Raw genomic sequence first — 17,607 nt, 5'->3', positions numbered from 1 at the left:
AATAAAAGACTTTGAGCTTGTTAAGAATATCTCCTCCCACACACCCTCCAACAAAAGATATTGATTCATCAGGGAAAAAAAAAAAACTGACAACATTACAATATTATTACTGAGAGATGTGAAAGTTTCTACTAGAAATTCCCGAACCTACAGGATTCTTAACTTGTAAAATTAGCAGAAGAAAGCAACCATGTGGTGGTGGAATGTTGGTCATTCTGGGATATGAAATGGTCCCAGGTTTCCTGACCCTTAGCTGATCTTCACAGATAAGTAATGAGATATGTTGAGCATCAGATCCTCGCCTCTTGATCTGGGCTCCTGGCTACCAGACACCTGCCCACAGGAGCTGCTTCCCCTGATTTATGTTCCATTCTTGTTCCACCGGACACACTATACCAGTCTCCTGTTCCCCTGATGGACCGAGTGGTACTGGTGGTTGTTGTTCAGTGGCCCGGCTGTATCTGACTCTTTGTGACCCTATGGACTGCAGCACACCAGGCTTCCCTGGCCATCACCATGTCCCAAAGTTTGTCGAACTTCATGTTCATTGCATCCGTGATGCTGTCCAGCCATCTCATCCTCTGACGTTCTCTTCTCCTTCTACCCTCAAGCTTTCCCAGCATCAGGGACTTTTCCAGTGAGTTGTTTGTGCTCATCAGGGACCAAAACACTGGAGCTTCAGCTTCGGCATCAGTTCTTCCAGTGAATATTCAGTGTTGACTTCTCTTAAGATTGATTGGTTTGATCTCCTTGCTGTCCAAGGGACTTTCAGGAGTCTTCTCCAGCACCACAGTTCAAAGGCATCAATTCTTTGGTATTCTGCCTTCTTTATAGTCCAGCTCTCACAATCGACCACTGGGAAGACCATAGCGTTGACTATATGGACCTTTGTTGGCAGAGTAATGTCTCTGCTTTTCAACACACTGTCTAGGTTTGTCATAGCTTTCTTGCCATCAGAAGAAGCAATCATCTTCTGATTTCATGGCTGCAGTCATTGTCCACAGTGATTATGGAGCCCAAGAAGAGGAAATCTGTGGTACTGGTTAAATTTCCACAACTGTTTGGTTTGGGTATACATTATTAACATTGTATATATGTTTCTACCACCAAACTTCCATACTGTTTTATAATTATCCTTTAAAATGTATCTATCGGTAGAATATAAGCTCCATGAAGGCTAGAGTTTTTCTGTCTTATTTATTATTGTACTCTTAATATCTTGGAACCATTCCTGTTGTATAATAGGAACTCATGCCCTGTTTGTTGAATGAAAGAAGCAATATACCACTTGTTTACATTAGACTGTTCATTCTTTCCGGTGGCTTCCCAGGTGACGCTAGTGTTAAAGAATCTGCCTGCCAGTGCAGGAGACATAAGAGAAGTGGGTTTGATCCCTGGGTTGGGAACATCCCCTGGAGGAGTAAATGGCAACCCACTCCAGTATTCTTGCCTGGAGAATTCCATGGACAGAGCAGCCTGGTGGGCTACAGTCCATGGGGTCACAAAGAACTGGACACGACTGAAGTGATTTATCATCACATGGTTGACTCTTAGCACATTTAAGTGTTTAATAAATGGCAAATTAAAAATGAACAATTTAGTTGCCTGTATAGCTAAAGCTTCCTGAACCAAGAACAATAAAGGGACTATTAGAAATTAACAGTATTCTACATTCCATGCTGGTGTTTTCAATGAAAACCTGGAAAGGGCAAAATCTCCATTTTCTGCTTGAGCACTCTAATTTCATCTGATATTTAAAAGATGAAAACAGGACACCTAGGTTATAACAACAAGTCATGATCATCTACTTCCCACTCGAGAATGTCCTAATCTGGGTATTAATTAAATATACTCTGATAATGTATTTCATGCAATTCATTTGTTTTTGTTGTGCACTAAAACTATGATATTATACCACAAAGAAAATACTCTGCAAACGTAAGATAAAAATGGTATTGAGAGAATTGATTTCTCACAATAATAATACAGTGTTTTCTAGCAGAGAAAACATTTAAATTCTATTTAAATATAGCTATGTAAACATGTTTGCAAATAAAGACTATTCATCTTCCTGCTGAAATTTGAAATTACATATTTATAAACTTTAATATTAAGAATATGTACTTACATGACTTTTATGAATAAATAAAACATTAAACTGGCATAACTATGGCAAAAGTTTAATTAAAATATAAAAAAACAAAATTATAAAATATTTAAAGCAACATTATTTTATTACTTTCAAGCTCATAAAGCATGCAAGCTCAAAAACATAGCACTCAGTAGATTTCGCAGAGTTAATTATTTTAACGAATGGATTAGAATACTTTGCCCCTTACCAATCCAATTAGTAAAGTACATATTTCTAGCAAAGCACGTGAGACTGGTTCACAATATTTTGACAAATACTGGGCAATGTTGGCAAAGAACATTGTGAGTTTCAATGTTTGCTATCTTTCTAAAATTATGTTATAGAAGAACCCAGTAAGTCTAAAAGCTTGTTAAATGCAGTCACACTATATGTATTGAGTTTTCAATGTTTATGCTTCTTGCATAGACATTACGCCTACGCTGTGCAGCTATGCAGTTTAAGGTACACCCTGAAGTATGTGCAGTGTTACTCTGATAACTCAGTGACCAGGAGACTGAACTGCCTCAGGTACAACATTTTCCTGTACCACAGCTGGACTCCTGCCTGTTCCTTCAGCTTGTCCTTACATTTGCCTGCTGTTCAAACAACTTGCCCAACATTCCTGCAAGAAACCTTTCATAGCCACTCTGCAAGGACGTCTTCCTCTGAGCCCTGGAGCCACAGCACTACCGAATATGGTAGCCATTAGCTACATACAACTACATTTAAATTTAAATACGATTAAAAATTCACATCCTCAGTTGCCTTAGCTACATTTCAACAACCACATGTGGCTAGTGCCTACGATATTCGGAAGCACAGGTATAGAATATTTCTATCACTGAAGAAAGTTCTATCAGGCTCTCCTGATCCAGACCAATGTTCCCTTAGTATAGCTTATTTCCATTCATTCTATACTAAGAACAAGCAACACTATTAATGGGAAAACGTCAAACCAGTTAGGTATAAACAGACATTTATTTTATGCATGTATGTTCATTTGCATTCATCAGATTTCTGAGAACATTGAACAGGTTAATGTGGACTCTGATGCTCTAAGAATGAATGTAAGTATGTAGCTTTTCTCAAATTTACATTATCATGAAATTATTTTTTCAAGAAATATCTCTATGAAATCCTAAGCTTAGAATTATAGATAAACACCAGCATTTTTCAAAGAGGAGTATGAGCATCCCTGGGTACAGAGAAGTGTAAAAATAGTCTGCAGTTGCTCAACTTGCCCATATAGCCCTTCTAGAATTACTTTGCCCAATAATATGCCTGCAAGTAAGCTTTATGCCACTTTCTCATCCCCTATCTCCATTCTGACCTTACAAAAATGGTATACTCTCAGTCCACCAGAAATTAACCATGTGGCACACTGTCCCCAAGAGAATGTCAGAGATTATAAAATAATAACTTAAAACACTGGTTATTTGCAAAGGCTCTTACAGTCAATGCACATAATCCCAGAGAGGCATTTCCAATAAAATTTACATTTTGAATATAAATGTTAACATATTGATAAATAACTATGCTGCCCCAACCAATGCTCAATAAGTATTACTGGCAACAATTACTTCTAAGAAAAACTTAGAAACTCATAGATCTTTACTGGTAGCAAATTATAAAAATACAAATTATATACATATTTTTTGTAGCAAAGAAGGATACAATTCTCCGAGGTATTGGAAATATAAATTCAAGGAGAAAAATAAAGTTCAAGAAAAAAGAACAATGCAAAATACTGAGGATCTTCTTTTTATTTCTTTCAAAATTAGCTGTGATATTTAGATTTACTTGATTAGAAAAAGTGGAAAGATAGATACACAAAACAACTTTCACATTGGTTATCTTTTGGCATTGTCCTTAATTGTTACATTTAGTTTTTCAGTCTCTTATTGTTCCCATTTTCCTTTTCTTTAGATTTTCTATATTGGACATAGATTAGTTTTGTAATAAGAGAAGAAAATATTTGTTACTAAGGCACTGTATAGAATTCACAAGTACATAAAAGGAAGGGAAAATAAAAGGATCCAAACAAGTGAGAACAGCACCATCAACACAGGCAGAGTGCAGCACAAGAGGTGAGGCAGAAGGTCTGGCCTGAACATGGGGAAGGGCTCGTGCCTCCTTACCTGGCATCAGGAAGCCACAGGGCCCTGGAAGCCCTAGGAGCAGGGCACACGTTTAGACAAAGCAAAAGCAAAATATTTTACTTGTTAGAGGCCATGAGAGGAATTTCCAGAAATTGCGTACTCTTCATTTCTCCTTATATTTTAAAGAAAACGTAGTCATTTCCAATGGATCGTTTCTGCAATTTATTTGAAAAGCCTAATTCTTTACTAGCGCTCCTCATGTAACTGTTCTGTCTTCTCCAAGCACAGGAGGAAACAGTAATTATTTATTGGAGTTTTTCAGCTATCCCTCTGAAACCTAGCAGCCCATGGTTTTCTGTTTCTTTTTAAAAATTAGTACAATCAAGTTTCATTTACAGAAGAAGGACAAATGGTTAAAAACCATACCTTGACATGTAAATTTTTTGGAGGGAGTTGTGAGAAGTAGTTTATCTGCCATTTCTCCAGGACCAGCACAGCGAGCAATTCCCGGCTCTTTGTATTCCGACTTTACCCAGTCGGATAGCCACTGCATGTTACAATCACAGTAAAGAGGGTTGGCTCCAATTGCTCTGGAAAACACCACCACAAGAGCACACAAAGGTACACGCACACACACACACATATGGAAGTATTGTTATTTCCTAAGGGAAGGTAACTCGGTGATGCTTACTAAAAGTCCCTATAGATTTGCTGATAAAAATGAAAATGGAGGCATTAGGGATTAAAGATTCCCCAGTTTTCTCACTTATGTGCAGCGTGATTTAGTGAGTTGTCACCCATGTTAACACTTAGTCAGCTTTATAAGGTCTCCTTGTATTTGCAGACAGCTTCATACTGGGTACAAGCATGCACCAAGTGTAGATAACACTTCCTTCATTCACCAATGATTTACTTAGAATCCAATCATGATGCCATGTTCTGAGGACTCCACTATGAGTAATATATTATTTTTAACATCCAAAACTCCTTCTGCAGAGGAGAGTAACATAAACTCATACCTACAAATAATTTTCACTATAAGTGGTATAGTAGAAGAATTTATAACTCAACAAAGGGTAACTTTTCTGGGAGCCTGGTGGTTTAAGAAGTCTGACCTTTTAGATATCTGGATTTAAGTAGATGGAGAAGATTGGAAAGGATGGTTTAGAGTAAAAGATCAGTACAAGACAAGAAAATAAGGATGGATGTAAAATAATAAAGGTGCATAAAGCTAGCTCCCCAAAGCTGATTTTGAACCCCCTCTGTCCCTTTAAAGTTTTTCATATTAGAAAATGGAAAACTGGTGCCTATTTATATAAGCAGCTATAGTGATAGGAAAAATAATCAAGATAATAGCTAGCATTTATGGCATCATTATGCTATACTAGAACTGTGCTAAGCCATTTCTATTACTTATCTCATTTTATTCTAAATAGAAGAGGTATCAGATCAATACTGTTAGTAACTGGTTTACAGATTGAAAAACTGAGGCCAGAGACATTAACCAATGGGTTCATAAGCTTCCCAAGCCTGGGCACAAACAGTATATGCATGAATAAGCATTTAAAAACTTATTGATTCTGATTTATAATTAACTTCAAATTAGTAATATTTCTAGGTATATGGTTTATGCAAAATTATTCTTATATGAAGAGACTCTCAATTATGCTTACAAAACCATAATACTTTATACTGTAGCTGTTTTAATGTCCAACTTTGGCCAAGAATTGGAGTGAAGTAAATGTTATGCTTACATGTATTTCAGATTCAAACCTTTCTTCTAAATTAAAAATGAGGAAACTGAGGTTTTTGAGCTATTGGATCTCATCTCTACTGACATTTCCTAAGTCCTTACTGTGCCAAGAGACACAGTAAGGAAAGTGAATGGAGCAGAGCTCTCCACGACCCAGGGAGTAAAAGACAATCGTATAAACTGAAATACATGACAAAATAAGACTCCTGACAAATCGCTCTCACTGTTGGGGAGAAACGTCACACAGCTCAAGCAGCACCTTCCTAGGCAGACTTTTCTAGTTCAGCACCCTAGTACTAGCAGATGGCCATTTCTTAGTCCTGCACCCCTGAGCCAGGGGTCTCATTCACATGGACTCTCAGGCAAGTGGCTTCCGTGGAATTTGTAGAGGAGTGGCCCTGACGTCCACTTTGAGGTAGGTGCTAGGCTGACACGTGAAAAAAATGGAGGTCTTGCCCCCAGGGACCTAGTAGTTTAATGTAAAGGGATATTGAAAGTAAGCAGCAGTCAGATGGACAAAAACCTACACGGATAACAGAGCCTCTCTAAGGGAAATGCAGATGTAGCACAGTTGACTACTGGCTCCTACTCTCTGCCCATTCCCTTCTCTCAATTATCTGAACTTCTTATCTTCTTGGAGTTCGGTAGGTTTTGGAGAGGGGGACAAAGAGAAGAAAAAATATAGCAACTTCTTCTGGAGAAGGAGGAGCCAACTGACAATGATGCTTAAACTGTCACTGGGTAACACCAAACTCAGCCTGACAAAGCTCTGGATTCCAGGGCTGGTCTCTGAACTTCCTTACAGGTTTGCCACAGTCTTAACAGGACATCTAACAGTAATGAAATAGAGGAATTTGATCCAAGTGAGATTTTTTGGACCTCATTAATAAACTGTTTTATTGTACTTCCAAGGAATATTGAAGTATAAACAACCTGTCATAAGAAAGAATGCAAAGGAAAAACATTTCACCCAATGTGAGGATTTGGCCATTTCCCTCTATCACACAGTAATATCTAAACATTCTCTCATTTATTTTTACGTGGTACCATAGTCAATGCTAGGCTTCCCCAGTGGCTCAGTGGTAAAGAATCCACCTGCAGTGCAGGAGACACAGGCAGGAGAGATGAGGTTCATTCCCTGGGTACAGAGGACCCCCTGGAGAAATGAAATGGCAACCCATTTCAGTAGTCTTGCCTGGGAAATCTCAATCCAAGGCGTTGCAAAAGAGTCAGACACAACTGGGCAATTAAACAACAAAGATAGTCAATGCTGAGTAATATTTGCTCAATAAATGAATCCAGTTTGAGCAAATCAGGGTGGGCTTTTTGGAGAAGGTGACAATTGGGATGTGACTTGGATAAACAAAGTTTGGGCAGACTGAATTGAAGGTGATCTAATATTTAGAATCAGAGAATATTACGAGAAAAGGAATAGACTAGGAAGCTGGGAGAGTTCCCTGGTGGCTCAGATGGTAAAGAATCTGCCTGCAATATGGAAGGCCTGGGTTGGATCCCAGTGCTGGGAAAATGCCCTGGAGAAGAGAACAGCTACCCACTCCAATATTCTTGCCTCGAGAATTCCATGGACAGAGGACCCTGGCAGGCCCCCTCCATGGGGTCACAAAGAGTTGGAAACAACTGGGAGACTTTCATTCATTCATTTACTGATTCAGGAAGCTGGGGAGCCACGTTTGTAAGAGGAGATATTTTTATAAGCACAGAGAACTCAACTAACAAGGAGTTAGGAGCAGAAGGATAAATTAAGGCTATCTTGTAAAGAGCACTGAATTTAGATTTAAAATCTTTAGATCTTCTTTAAAGATGGAACCAATCACATTTTATGATGTAACAATAAAAAAATGGCAGGGGACCATTTGTTCCAAACTCACTTGCCAGGGAGAGTTTGACCCTAAACCCATATTCATGAAATAGATACTCACAGGTGTGATAATGCAGCAAGATCATTGAAAGCACCTTCAGGCACAACAGAAATGTCATTTCCATGTAAAGAACTAAAAACAAGGAAAAGAAAAATTAAATTTCCTATTATTTCAGGGAGTTCAGAAAAATCCCCAATATATGAGTTTTCAGTAACAGTTATTTAAAATCAGTGTAGAAAATGGTATATTAAACAGATAGTCTTCACACAACTTGATATCTATTTGGGGAAACAAAAAGTTAGTCATACTTCATATCATATGCATAATAAATTTTATATGGAAGAGTTAAATGCAAAAATCAAACTGAAACTGTACTAAAGTAAAATATAGATGAATTCCTTTTTATAAACATGGGATATGGAAGGCTTTTTAAAGTTCTATGTTATAAAACTCAGAAATCATAATGAAAAAGAGTGATATATTTTTGACAATATAAAATATAACCATAATATAAAAAAACAAGTCCCACTGCATAGCACAGGGAACTATTTTCAATCTTGTAATAAACTATAATGGAAAAGAATCTGACAAATAGTATATACATACATGTATATATATGTATGTGTGTGTTTAAGTATACACACACACACATAACCGAATCACCTTGCAGCAATAAGAAACCAATACAACACATCAACTATATTTCAATTAAAAAAAGATTACATATAGAAAACAGAATGGGAAGTATCGGCAACATACATAAGCTATAAATATGTTAATTCCCTTGTAAAAAAGACCTGTAAACTTAGAGTCAAGTGCATAAAGGCAGGTATGTTAATAAGGAAAAGACAAAATAACCATAGGAAATGAGAACTAATATGATCAAGCTAATAGAATAAGAAACACAAACATTCAATAAACAAAATATACTCAAATGCTCTAGGAACTGGAATTGCAAATTAAAAAAGGAATGTAAAATAATGTTCCATCTGTCACATGACAAAAATGAAAGATTTATAATATTTAATATTTGCAAGAATGCTTTGAAATAGTCTATTAAAATAATAAATTTTTAAATCATTTGGTGGACAACAAGATGACTACTGTCGGTATTCTTCTAATATGCTTGACAGTAAGATGGATGTGTAGGATGTTCATTCCAGCACTGTATAAAATAATGAAAATTTGGAATCAACCCAATGACAGTAAAGATGAGGATACTTAAATAAGCTATGGTTCCTTCATTCTATCAGTCTGTAGCAGTTAAAGAGCTGAGGAATATTATGTTTGATAGAATGGCAAATCTAAAATCTAAAGATATCCCTAAATAAAGTCAATGACAGACTTAAAAAAACCTTATGGTTTTTAAGTTATATTGCTGTGGGCATAAATATATCAACATATAAAAAAAATATAAAAAATAACCAGAAGATGACATTAAACTGTTTAACTGTCAATTCTGGGGAGAGAATTGGGACAGAAGACCATGTTTTACTTCATGTACTGTAAGATAAATTTTGTATAATAAAAATATTTTGTATTTATTATGTAACTTTTAAAGAAATTAAAATTTTTCTATTTTTTTCAAAATTAGCTAGATCCATATAATATTGTATCTTAAACTCATATATTATCAAATAAATGACCAAAGCAACAATGTATTACAAAAGAAAAAATTACGTTGTCCAAGTAAAATCTGTTGAGAAATGATACAGTAAGATATAATATTCCATTTCCAAATTTGTAGTAAATTCTAGTGCATATAATCAAAAAATCCCCAAAATAAAGCAGTTAAATTACTAAAAAGCAACCTAAAACCCAGATCCTCAAGAAATAAAGTATTTTGTTAAGCATAAGATGCTTACAGTAATCGAAGAGATTTCAGTCCATCAAAGGTTCGAGGAGGAATACATCTCAAACGGTTGTAACTAAGAATTCTGAAAGCACACACAAGCCAATTTGTTTTACTCAGATATCCCCAAATGGCCAAATATCATTTTTAAAACAAAGCAACTGAAAAGGTTATTTGAGCATCTTAAAAAATCTGAGGGCACTAAGGCATAGTATTTTGTTAATCTTTGTGCTGTTTCACTACTACAACACAGTTAATTCTAAAATACACGCTAGAATGCTTCCTACGGCTGTCGTTGATTGTTGTCTCAACCGTGTTCTCCACAAGGTGACTTCCTCCAGAAGTCTATCTTAAGGATTTCTCCCAGCCCTGCCACAAATGCAAGTTATTCTTTGTTTCTCTCATAGAACCCAACACTTTTTATAGGATCTATTGCTGAGGTTTTATTTGTCTGTTTCTCCCAACAGTATTAACACTCCTTGAGGGCAGAGACTGTTTTGTACATCAGGAGTGTCCAGTGAATTAAGGAGTTAACTTAGTATCACACTTTCATACTCACAAGGTGAGGAGCTGGGTCATGTTGCTGAAGCTCTGATTAGAGAGGGTGCTTATTCTGTTGTTACTTAAGTCTCTAAAAAAGAAAAAGAAAAAACAGGTCTGTTGTTACATAGACATTGACATATTAGTGATTCTTAGAAAGAGAAGGTTCTTCCTGTTCACAGTTTTAGCAGCGCTGGTTAGGACTTAGCTTTTGTCTGGAAATAACAAAACATTGGGTAATCCTTTGAGGTACATAATTATTCATCATTATTCATGCCCAAGCCTGCTGAAATTAGAAACGACTGTATGCCTTGCTCCGGCCAGTGAAGTATGGCCACCAGAGTTCGTTGAACTTTAGAACAAAAGCTTCAGAGTAAGCTCACTTTTCCCTTAACCCTCTGCTCCTTCCTCTGCAAGGCTCTTGACGTTCCACAGAGAAGCCCTGCCCATTACTGGGTGTCAGGGCAATCACGTGGAGGCCATTCACAACAGACACATTTGACAGCTGAGAAATAAACCTTTGTTGTCAAAAGTTCCATTGGTTATAATTTATCTTCACTGTCACATACAAATAGTCAAATAGGGTAACTGAAAGAATCCCTCATATAATTACATTAACAAAGCCATCATTAAAAACAACACCATAATTAAAAACTGCCTTTGGCAAAGTCACTGGCACATGGTTGGTTCTTAGTAAATGTCTGTTTAATAAACGATGAGTAAATGAGAGAGATGTGAATTTTCTACCCGTGCTAAATGGGTATTTACAATTTGTATCACAAGTTGTAAATGATATGCAGTGAACTTGATCTTATTTTTATTTTATATAATGTATACTGCTTGTGCTAAGTTGCCTCAGTCGTATCTGACTCTTTGTGACCCCATGGACTGCAGCCCACCAGGCTCCTCTGTCCATGGAATTCTCCAGGCAAGAATACTGGAGTGGGTTGCCATGCCCTCTTCCAGGGGATTTTCCTGACCCAGGGCTTGAGTCACATAATTTATGTCTCCTGCTTTGGCAGATGGGTTCTTTACCACTAGCGCCATCTGAGAAGCCCATATAATGTATACATGATATACATAATATTAATAGTAACATATTGTAAGTATAATATATATACTGCAGCATAATATATAACATATAATGATGTTTTCCATTCTGCTTTAGAAAAAATGGGGGAATATATACATACATACACTCACATACATAAAACAGTGTGGTACACATTAGGGAATATTCACTGATTTTTCTCTAAAACAAAATGCCAAATATACGACTAAAAGAAGACTGATGAATAAATGGAAGATTTGGATTGTAATTTATGTTCATTTATGTATGTGTGTGTATTTATGTTTAGTATATTTTTCTGAAGAAAATTTATGAATAAGTACAAGACTTAGAAAAGATGCTTCAGATTATCCACATTAAAATGTCAAAGTATCAGTAAAATGGACCAATGAAACTGTGAAATGGTGGGAATGTTACAGAAGCTTTATAATCCATCTTAGTTGCTGAAGTACTATGGCTGAATTTAAAAAATAAATACATTTATACTAGCAGTAATTACTGGCCTGAAAGTGAAAGTGAAAATCGCTCAGTCGTGTCTGACTCTGCGACCCCATGGACTGTAATCCATGGAATTCTCCAGGCCAGAATTCTGGAGTGCGTAGCCTTTCCCTTCTCCAGGAGATCTTCCCAACCCAGAGATCGACCCAGGTCTCCTGCACTGTGGGCGGGTTCTTTACCAACTGAGCTATCAGAGAAGCCCAGTTACCTGCCTAGAGTTGTATAGTGAGTCATTGGTAAAACCATTTCTGGATCTGTAAATTTTCATTTTTCATTTCCAAACTGGTTTTAAATAATCACATGCTGTCTCACAAATGACCCAATTCTGCTGAACTGACCCTTTGGAAATTGCAGCAATTTAATGGTTTATTTAACAGAACAAATGTATGTAATCAGTTCTTGCTGCTATTAAATAAATAGCTAGAGGGAGAACAAGACATTTTGGAGGGTATTCTTTTTTTCTTAATTTAACCATTTGTCAGTTAATAGTCCTATATACTTCTCACAAAGTGTTTGATTTCCACATACTTTTAGGGAAAACTGAAAAGGATCAACAATATTTTAACCAGCTTCTATGTGCTCAGGGTAAAGTTTACAGTGAGCAACATAACTATGTAGGTAGTTACCTAGGTTTCTAGAATTCACTAATTAGGAATAAATTCCTCTTTTCTAGGAATACTAGAAATCTAAGACAGTTCTAATTACTCTAAAATCAAACAGACTTAAAAACAAAGTATTTCCCTTTATATCCAATATTGTTGCTGATTTTTTGTTGTTGTTGTTTTGCTACTGCTGCTGCTGCTGCTGCTGCTAAGTCGCTTCAGTCGTGTCCGATTCTGTGCGACCCCAGAGACGGTGTTTTGCTACAAGTTTTATCAGTTATCAACAAGGCTACTCTAAGTGTGACATTATATACAGAAGATTATATCTTTTAAGAAATATTGTTCACATAACTAGATTGAAAAGAAATGCTTGTATGTTTAAATATACTATTGTATTTACAGTTAAAGACTGTAAGAAATTGTTTACATACATTAATGAAAGAGAGATGCTACTTTAGGATGACATCAAACCAAACTAAAAACAATTCAGTGTTTGATGGTTATACTCAGAATGTCAGCATCTTTGTCAACTGTACTTCAGTACTATGTAAGTAAACATGGATTTTAGGAAATAAATTTAAATACTGGAAACCCATACCTTAATTCATAATGTATTATATGAGAATCAAGCCTAAAACCTAGATTTATAATAGAGTATCAGTAACGCCCTTACCATCTGCTCTGTTTTGTTTAAAGTTGAGAATGTAAACATTGTTTTCCATTTTTCTTTCCTTTCCATTAAATAGCTCACATTCATCTTCAATAGAAGTATTCAACTTACTGCAAGTCTATAATTCTGTGATACTTAGACTTAATCATATTTGCACTTTACACAGAAGAGGACCTTCTTCTAAGATGCACCACTGCCCGACTGATAATCAATGAAGATGTAGCTAGTGATCCAGAACCACAATGAGCAAGACGAAAAGCATCTAACTGAAAATAATTTATAGAATCTGAAAGGTTCACTAAATCTTCTGCCCCTACTATCCACATTTACATGAAAGCAAATAAGATGTCAAAAACAGAAAAATACCATACATTACTCACATAAGTGTTAAATGTTTATAGTTAGAGAGTTCCTTAGGAACCAGGGTAAACTGGTTCCCATCCAGATACCTAAAAACAAAGAAAATATTATTTTTTTAAACAGTAACAGTAGTGAATCAGAAAATAGTTGAGCAATATTTCACTCTTAATTGAAGCAAGGAGACACTTGACAATTTTGGCTTTAAGAGGTAATGTTCCCAGATAGGACTGCTATTTAACAGAAGTAGAGAAAAAACACACACACAGTTGTCCAATCTAGTCGAATTCTTCTGTGGATTACTTATGCTAAATTATAAAACCAAGGAGAGACTGGTGAGTCTAGTCCTTTGTGGTTTATCTAAGAAGGCAAGGCATGTATCCAACCATTTGTGTGTCAGCAAGAAGCGCCAATCAGTCAACCGTACTTTTAATCAGCCTTCAGTGTACTTGTGTCTACGTGGGACCAATACCATGAAATGCATTCACTACTGGCAGAAACTTGTTACTACTGACAAGACCAATCTTCACTGCATTATTGTATCAATATGCTTAGTAAATAACAATGGGTGATTGAACAGATATATTTGGGAATTTTAATGTAATTAGATTTCAGTTTTAAAAGATCTTAAAAATAGTTTTTACTCTTGTAAATTTGCTTGGTGATATTAATTTTAGGAGGTTTCATAGAAAATTATGACATCTAATGCACTCTTGAGAGTCCGTTGGACTGCAAGGAGATCCAACTAGTCCATTCTGAAGGAGATCAACCCTGGGATTTCTTTGGAAGGAACGATGCTAAAGCTGAAGGGCCAGTACTTTGGCCACTTCATGCGAAGAGTTGACTCATTGGAAAAGACTCTGATGCTGGGAGGGATTGGGGGCAGGAGGAGAAGGGGAGGACCGAGGATGAGATGGCTGGATGGCATCACTGACTCGATGGATGTGAGTCTGAGTGAACTCCGGGAGATGGTGATAGACAGGGAGGCCTGGCGTGCTGCAGTTCATGGGGTCGCAAAGAGTTAGACACGACTGAGCGACTGAACTGAACTGAACTGAATGCACAAAACCAGTACATTTATGTAAGAGTAATAATAAAATAAAACATGTTGGTAAAATTTCTCTTTCTGATTAGAGTCAACGGAATGATGAGAAAATAAAGGCTGATAGACAAAGCACAGAAATAAACCCTTAAAGGTATATTCATGATATCACAAAAATAAAAATAATTCCATCTCCTCCCAAGGCTGTTCTTTCCCAGAACGTAGAGGGTGATGAGTAAAAACGTTTTTCAGCAACTTCACCATCTGGTTATAGGTGTGTCCACAAACAATCCTGCCACAGCAGGCATGTAGCCCTACTGCTCCAGCGCTGTGGCCTATCTCCAGATCTGAGATTGACATTCATATTTCTGCTGGATACACAAGTAGCTGAGCAATTTTCTAAGATGACAAGCTATTTCACATATTTTAAAACAAGAAAAGTTATATAAAAGGCACAAGTTATCAAAATATGTGTGATGAAGAGTCAGGCTTTTGTTAGGAGTTCTTATGCCTATTCAAATTTTCTGACTCTTACTTCAACTCCTCTCCTCTTTCATTTCTCTAGCTAAGAAATTATTGGTAACCACTAGAGGGAAGCATAATCCCATATACTTCAGGACTTTCCCTTTATTCCAGAAAGCATCCTAACACCAAGCTAAAAATGTTCAGAAAGTGCCCTAAGGTTGCTTAAATGTAAAACAATCTAAGACGGAAACTACATGGAAATGATTAAAAATAATGGATACCATTTGTTCAGAATTGTTCACTGGTACATACTTATTTTTGTCAAATTCTTTAATAATTTAATATAATATGCACATGGAAATTTTCTAATACATGCATATATGTTACTGGAAAGAGGGATCCTGTTGAGGTGGTATGGTTCTAAGAATAAACTCTTGGGGCAGTAAAGCAAGAATGCACAGAAGGTGAGTTAATATCTTCCTCATCTCTAGAACATATTTTCTTTAAAAAAATTACTTTTTAATAATTTATACAGGAATAGATTGAAGATTCAACTATCTGACAGATAGCTGACAAATCAAGCAGGTTCTCAGATATACATTAATAAGGAAATTAAAAGACAAACTACCACACAATTGCACTCATCTCACACTCTAGTAAAGTAATGCTCAAAATTCTCCAAGCCAGGCTTCAATACTACATGAACTGTGAACTTCCAGATGTTCAACCTGGATTTAGAAAAGGAAGAAGAACCAGATATCAAATTACTAACATCAGCTGGATCACTGAAAAAGCAAGAGAGTTCCAGAAAAAACATCTACTTCTGCTCTATTGACTATGCCAAAGCCTTCGACTGTGTGGATCACAACAAACTGTGGAAAATTCTGAAAGAGATGGGAATACCAGACCACCTGACCTGCCTCCTGAGAAATCTGTATGCAGGTCAGGAAGCAAGAGTTAGAACTGGACATGGAACAACAGACTGGTTCCAAATCAGGAAAGGAGTACATCAAGGCTATATACTGTCATCCTGCTTATTTAACTTATATGCAGAGTACATCATGAGAAACGCTGGGCTGGATGAAGCACAAGCTGGAATGAAGACTGCCAGAAGAAATATCAATAACCTCAGATATGCAGATGACACCACCCTTATGGCAGAAAGTGAAAAAGAACTAAACAGCCTCTTGATGAAAGTGAAAGAGGAGAGTGAAAAAGTTGGCTTAAAGCTCAACATTCAGAAAACTAAGATCATGGCATCCAGTTCCATCACTTCATGGCAAATAGATGAGGAAACAATGAGAGACTTTATTTTTTTAGACTCCAAAATCACTGAAGATGGTCACTGCAGCCATGAAATAAAAAGACGCTTGCTCCTTGGAAGAAAAGCTATGAGCAACCTTGACAGCATATTAAAAAGCAGAGATTACTTTGCCAACAAAGATCCGTCTAGTCAAGGCTATGGTTTTTCCAGTGGTCATGTATGGATGTGAGAGTTGGACTATAAAGAAAGCTGAGTGTAGAAGAATTGGTGATTTTGAATTGTGTGTTGAAGACTCTTGAGAGTCCCTTGGACTGAGAGGAGATCCAACCCGTCCATCCAAAAGGAAATCAGTCCTGAATATTCATTGGAAGGACTGATGCTGAAGCTGAAACTCCAATACTTTGGCCACCTGATGCAAAGAACTGATTCATTTGAAAAGACCCTGATGCTGGGAAGGATCGAAGGCAGGAGGAGAGGGGGACGACAGAGGGTGAGATGTTTGGATGGCATCACTGACTCAATGGACATGAGTTTGAGTAAACTCTGGGAGTTGGAGATGGACAGGGAGGCCTGGCGTGCTGCAGTCCATGGGGCTGCAAAAAGTCAGACACGACTGAGCGACCGAACTGAACTAAAAATTATTTGATGGGAATCTGGTAAAAGGTCAAAGGTAAGGGTCAGTTAAAATGGTAGAAAAGGGATTCAGCATCAAAGATGATCTAAGTGTTATGCTGAGTATTACGGTCTTGGCTGGGTTATTCTTAGAATCAATATTTTACCTATAGAATACACGCATCTAACTTCTCAACCCTGGATGGCTGGTAATCTTTTGAAATAAATACATATCAAAATAACAATTAACATTTTAATTACACACACACATCCACATAAAGCAGGGCTCACAGTTAACTAACAACTGTGATTGGTACCGAGAGAGAAAATGAACACTTAACAACAGCTCACTCTTAGAGGGATGATCACATACTTTTTCTGTAAATGTCAATTAAAGACCAAATTACAATTCGTAAAACTGCACACGATTTGAAAACAAGTTCTTTGATAACTGAAGTGTTTTCTTGAATCTCATTACTTATATTCCAGGTTGCCAAAAGTTTATCAAAGTTGCCGGTTTGTTGTGCACGAATTATAGGTACACATCTGCATGAATTCCATTTTTGATACATAGTTTAACACAGTTGAAAAATAAACAGAGGCAAAAGACTCAATCACATATCAAGCATTTGCCCTGGATCTTTGGTATAGAGATACTGGGATCAGACAGAGCCTGCGTGCAGCATTGTTCAAGCAGTTGATGCTTTGATTTATTCCATTCCACATATAAAGCAGGGGGCAGCTAAGGAAGTGTGCCTGGTGCTTAGTATCCT

The 17,607-nt window shown here is 36.8% G+C and overlaps 1 protein-coding gene across 2 annotated transcripts in view; it reads right to left on the bottom strand.

Moving 5' to 3' along the window:
* SLIT2 (slit guidance ligand 2) overlaps positions 1 to 17,607 on the bottom strand; it is a 405,585-nt gene that overhangs the window by 62,599 nt on the left and 325,379 nt on the right. For both annotated transcript variants that reach the window (XM_040237917.1, XM_040237918.1), the window contains 5 exons: positions 13,475 to 13,543; positions 10,275 to 10,346; positions 9,729 to 9,800; positions 7,924 to 7,995; positions 4,657 to 4,820 (listed from right to left, as the gene is read on the bottom strand). In XM_040237917.1, coding sequence (XP_040093851.1) covers positions 4,657 to 4,820; positions 7,924 to 7,995; positions 9,729 to 9,800; positions 10,275 to 10,346; positions 13,475 to 13,543 — 449 coding nt within the window. The remainder of the gene's footprint in view (positions 1 to 4,656; positions 4,821 to 7,923; positions 7,996 to 9,728; positions 9,801 to 10,274; positions 10,347 to 13,474; positions 13,544 to 17,607) is intronic.

This window comes from Oryx dammah, unplaced genomic scaffold (assembly GCF_014754425.2).
Source record: "Oryx dammah isolate SB20612 unplaced genomic scaffold, SCBI_Odam_1.1 HiC_scaffold_3, whole genome shotgun sequence".
Lineage (NCBI taxonomy): Eukaryota > Metazoa > Chordata > Mammalia > Artiodactyla > Bovidae > Oryx > Oryx dammah.
The sequence above is the reverse complement of the archived record's forward strand: the minus strand, read 5'-3'. Positions and strand labels throughout refer to the sequence as shown.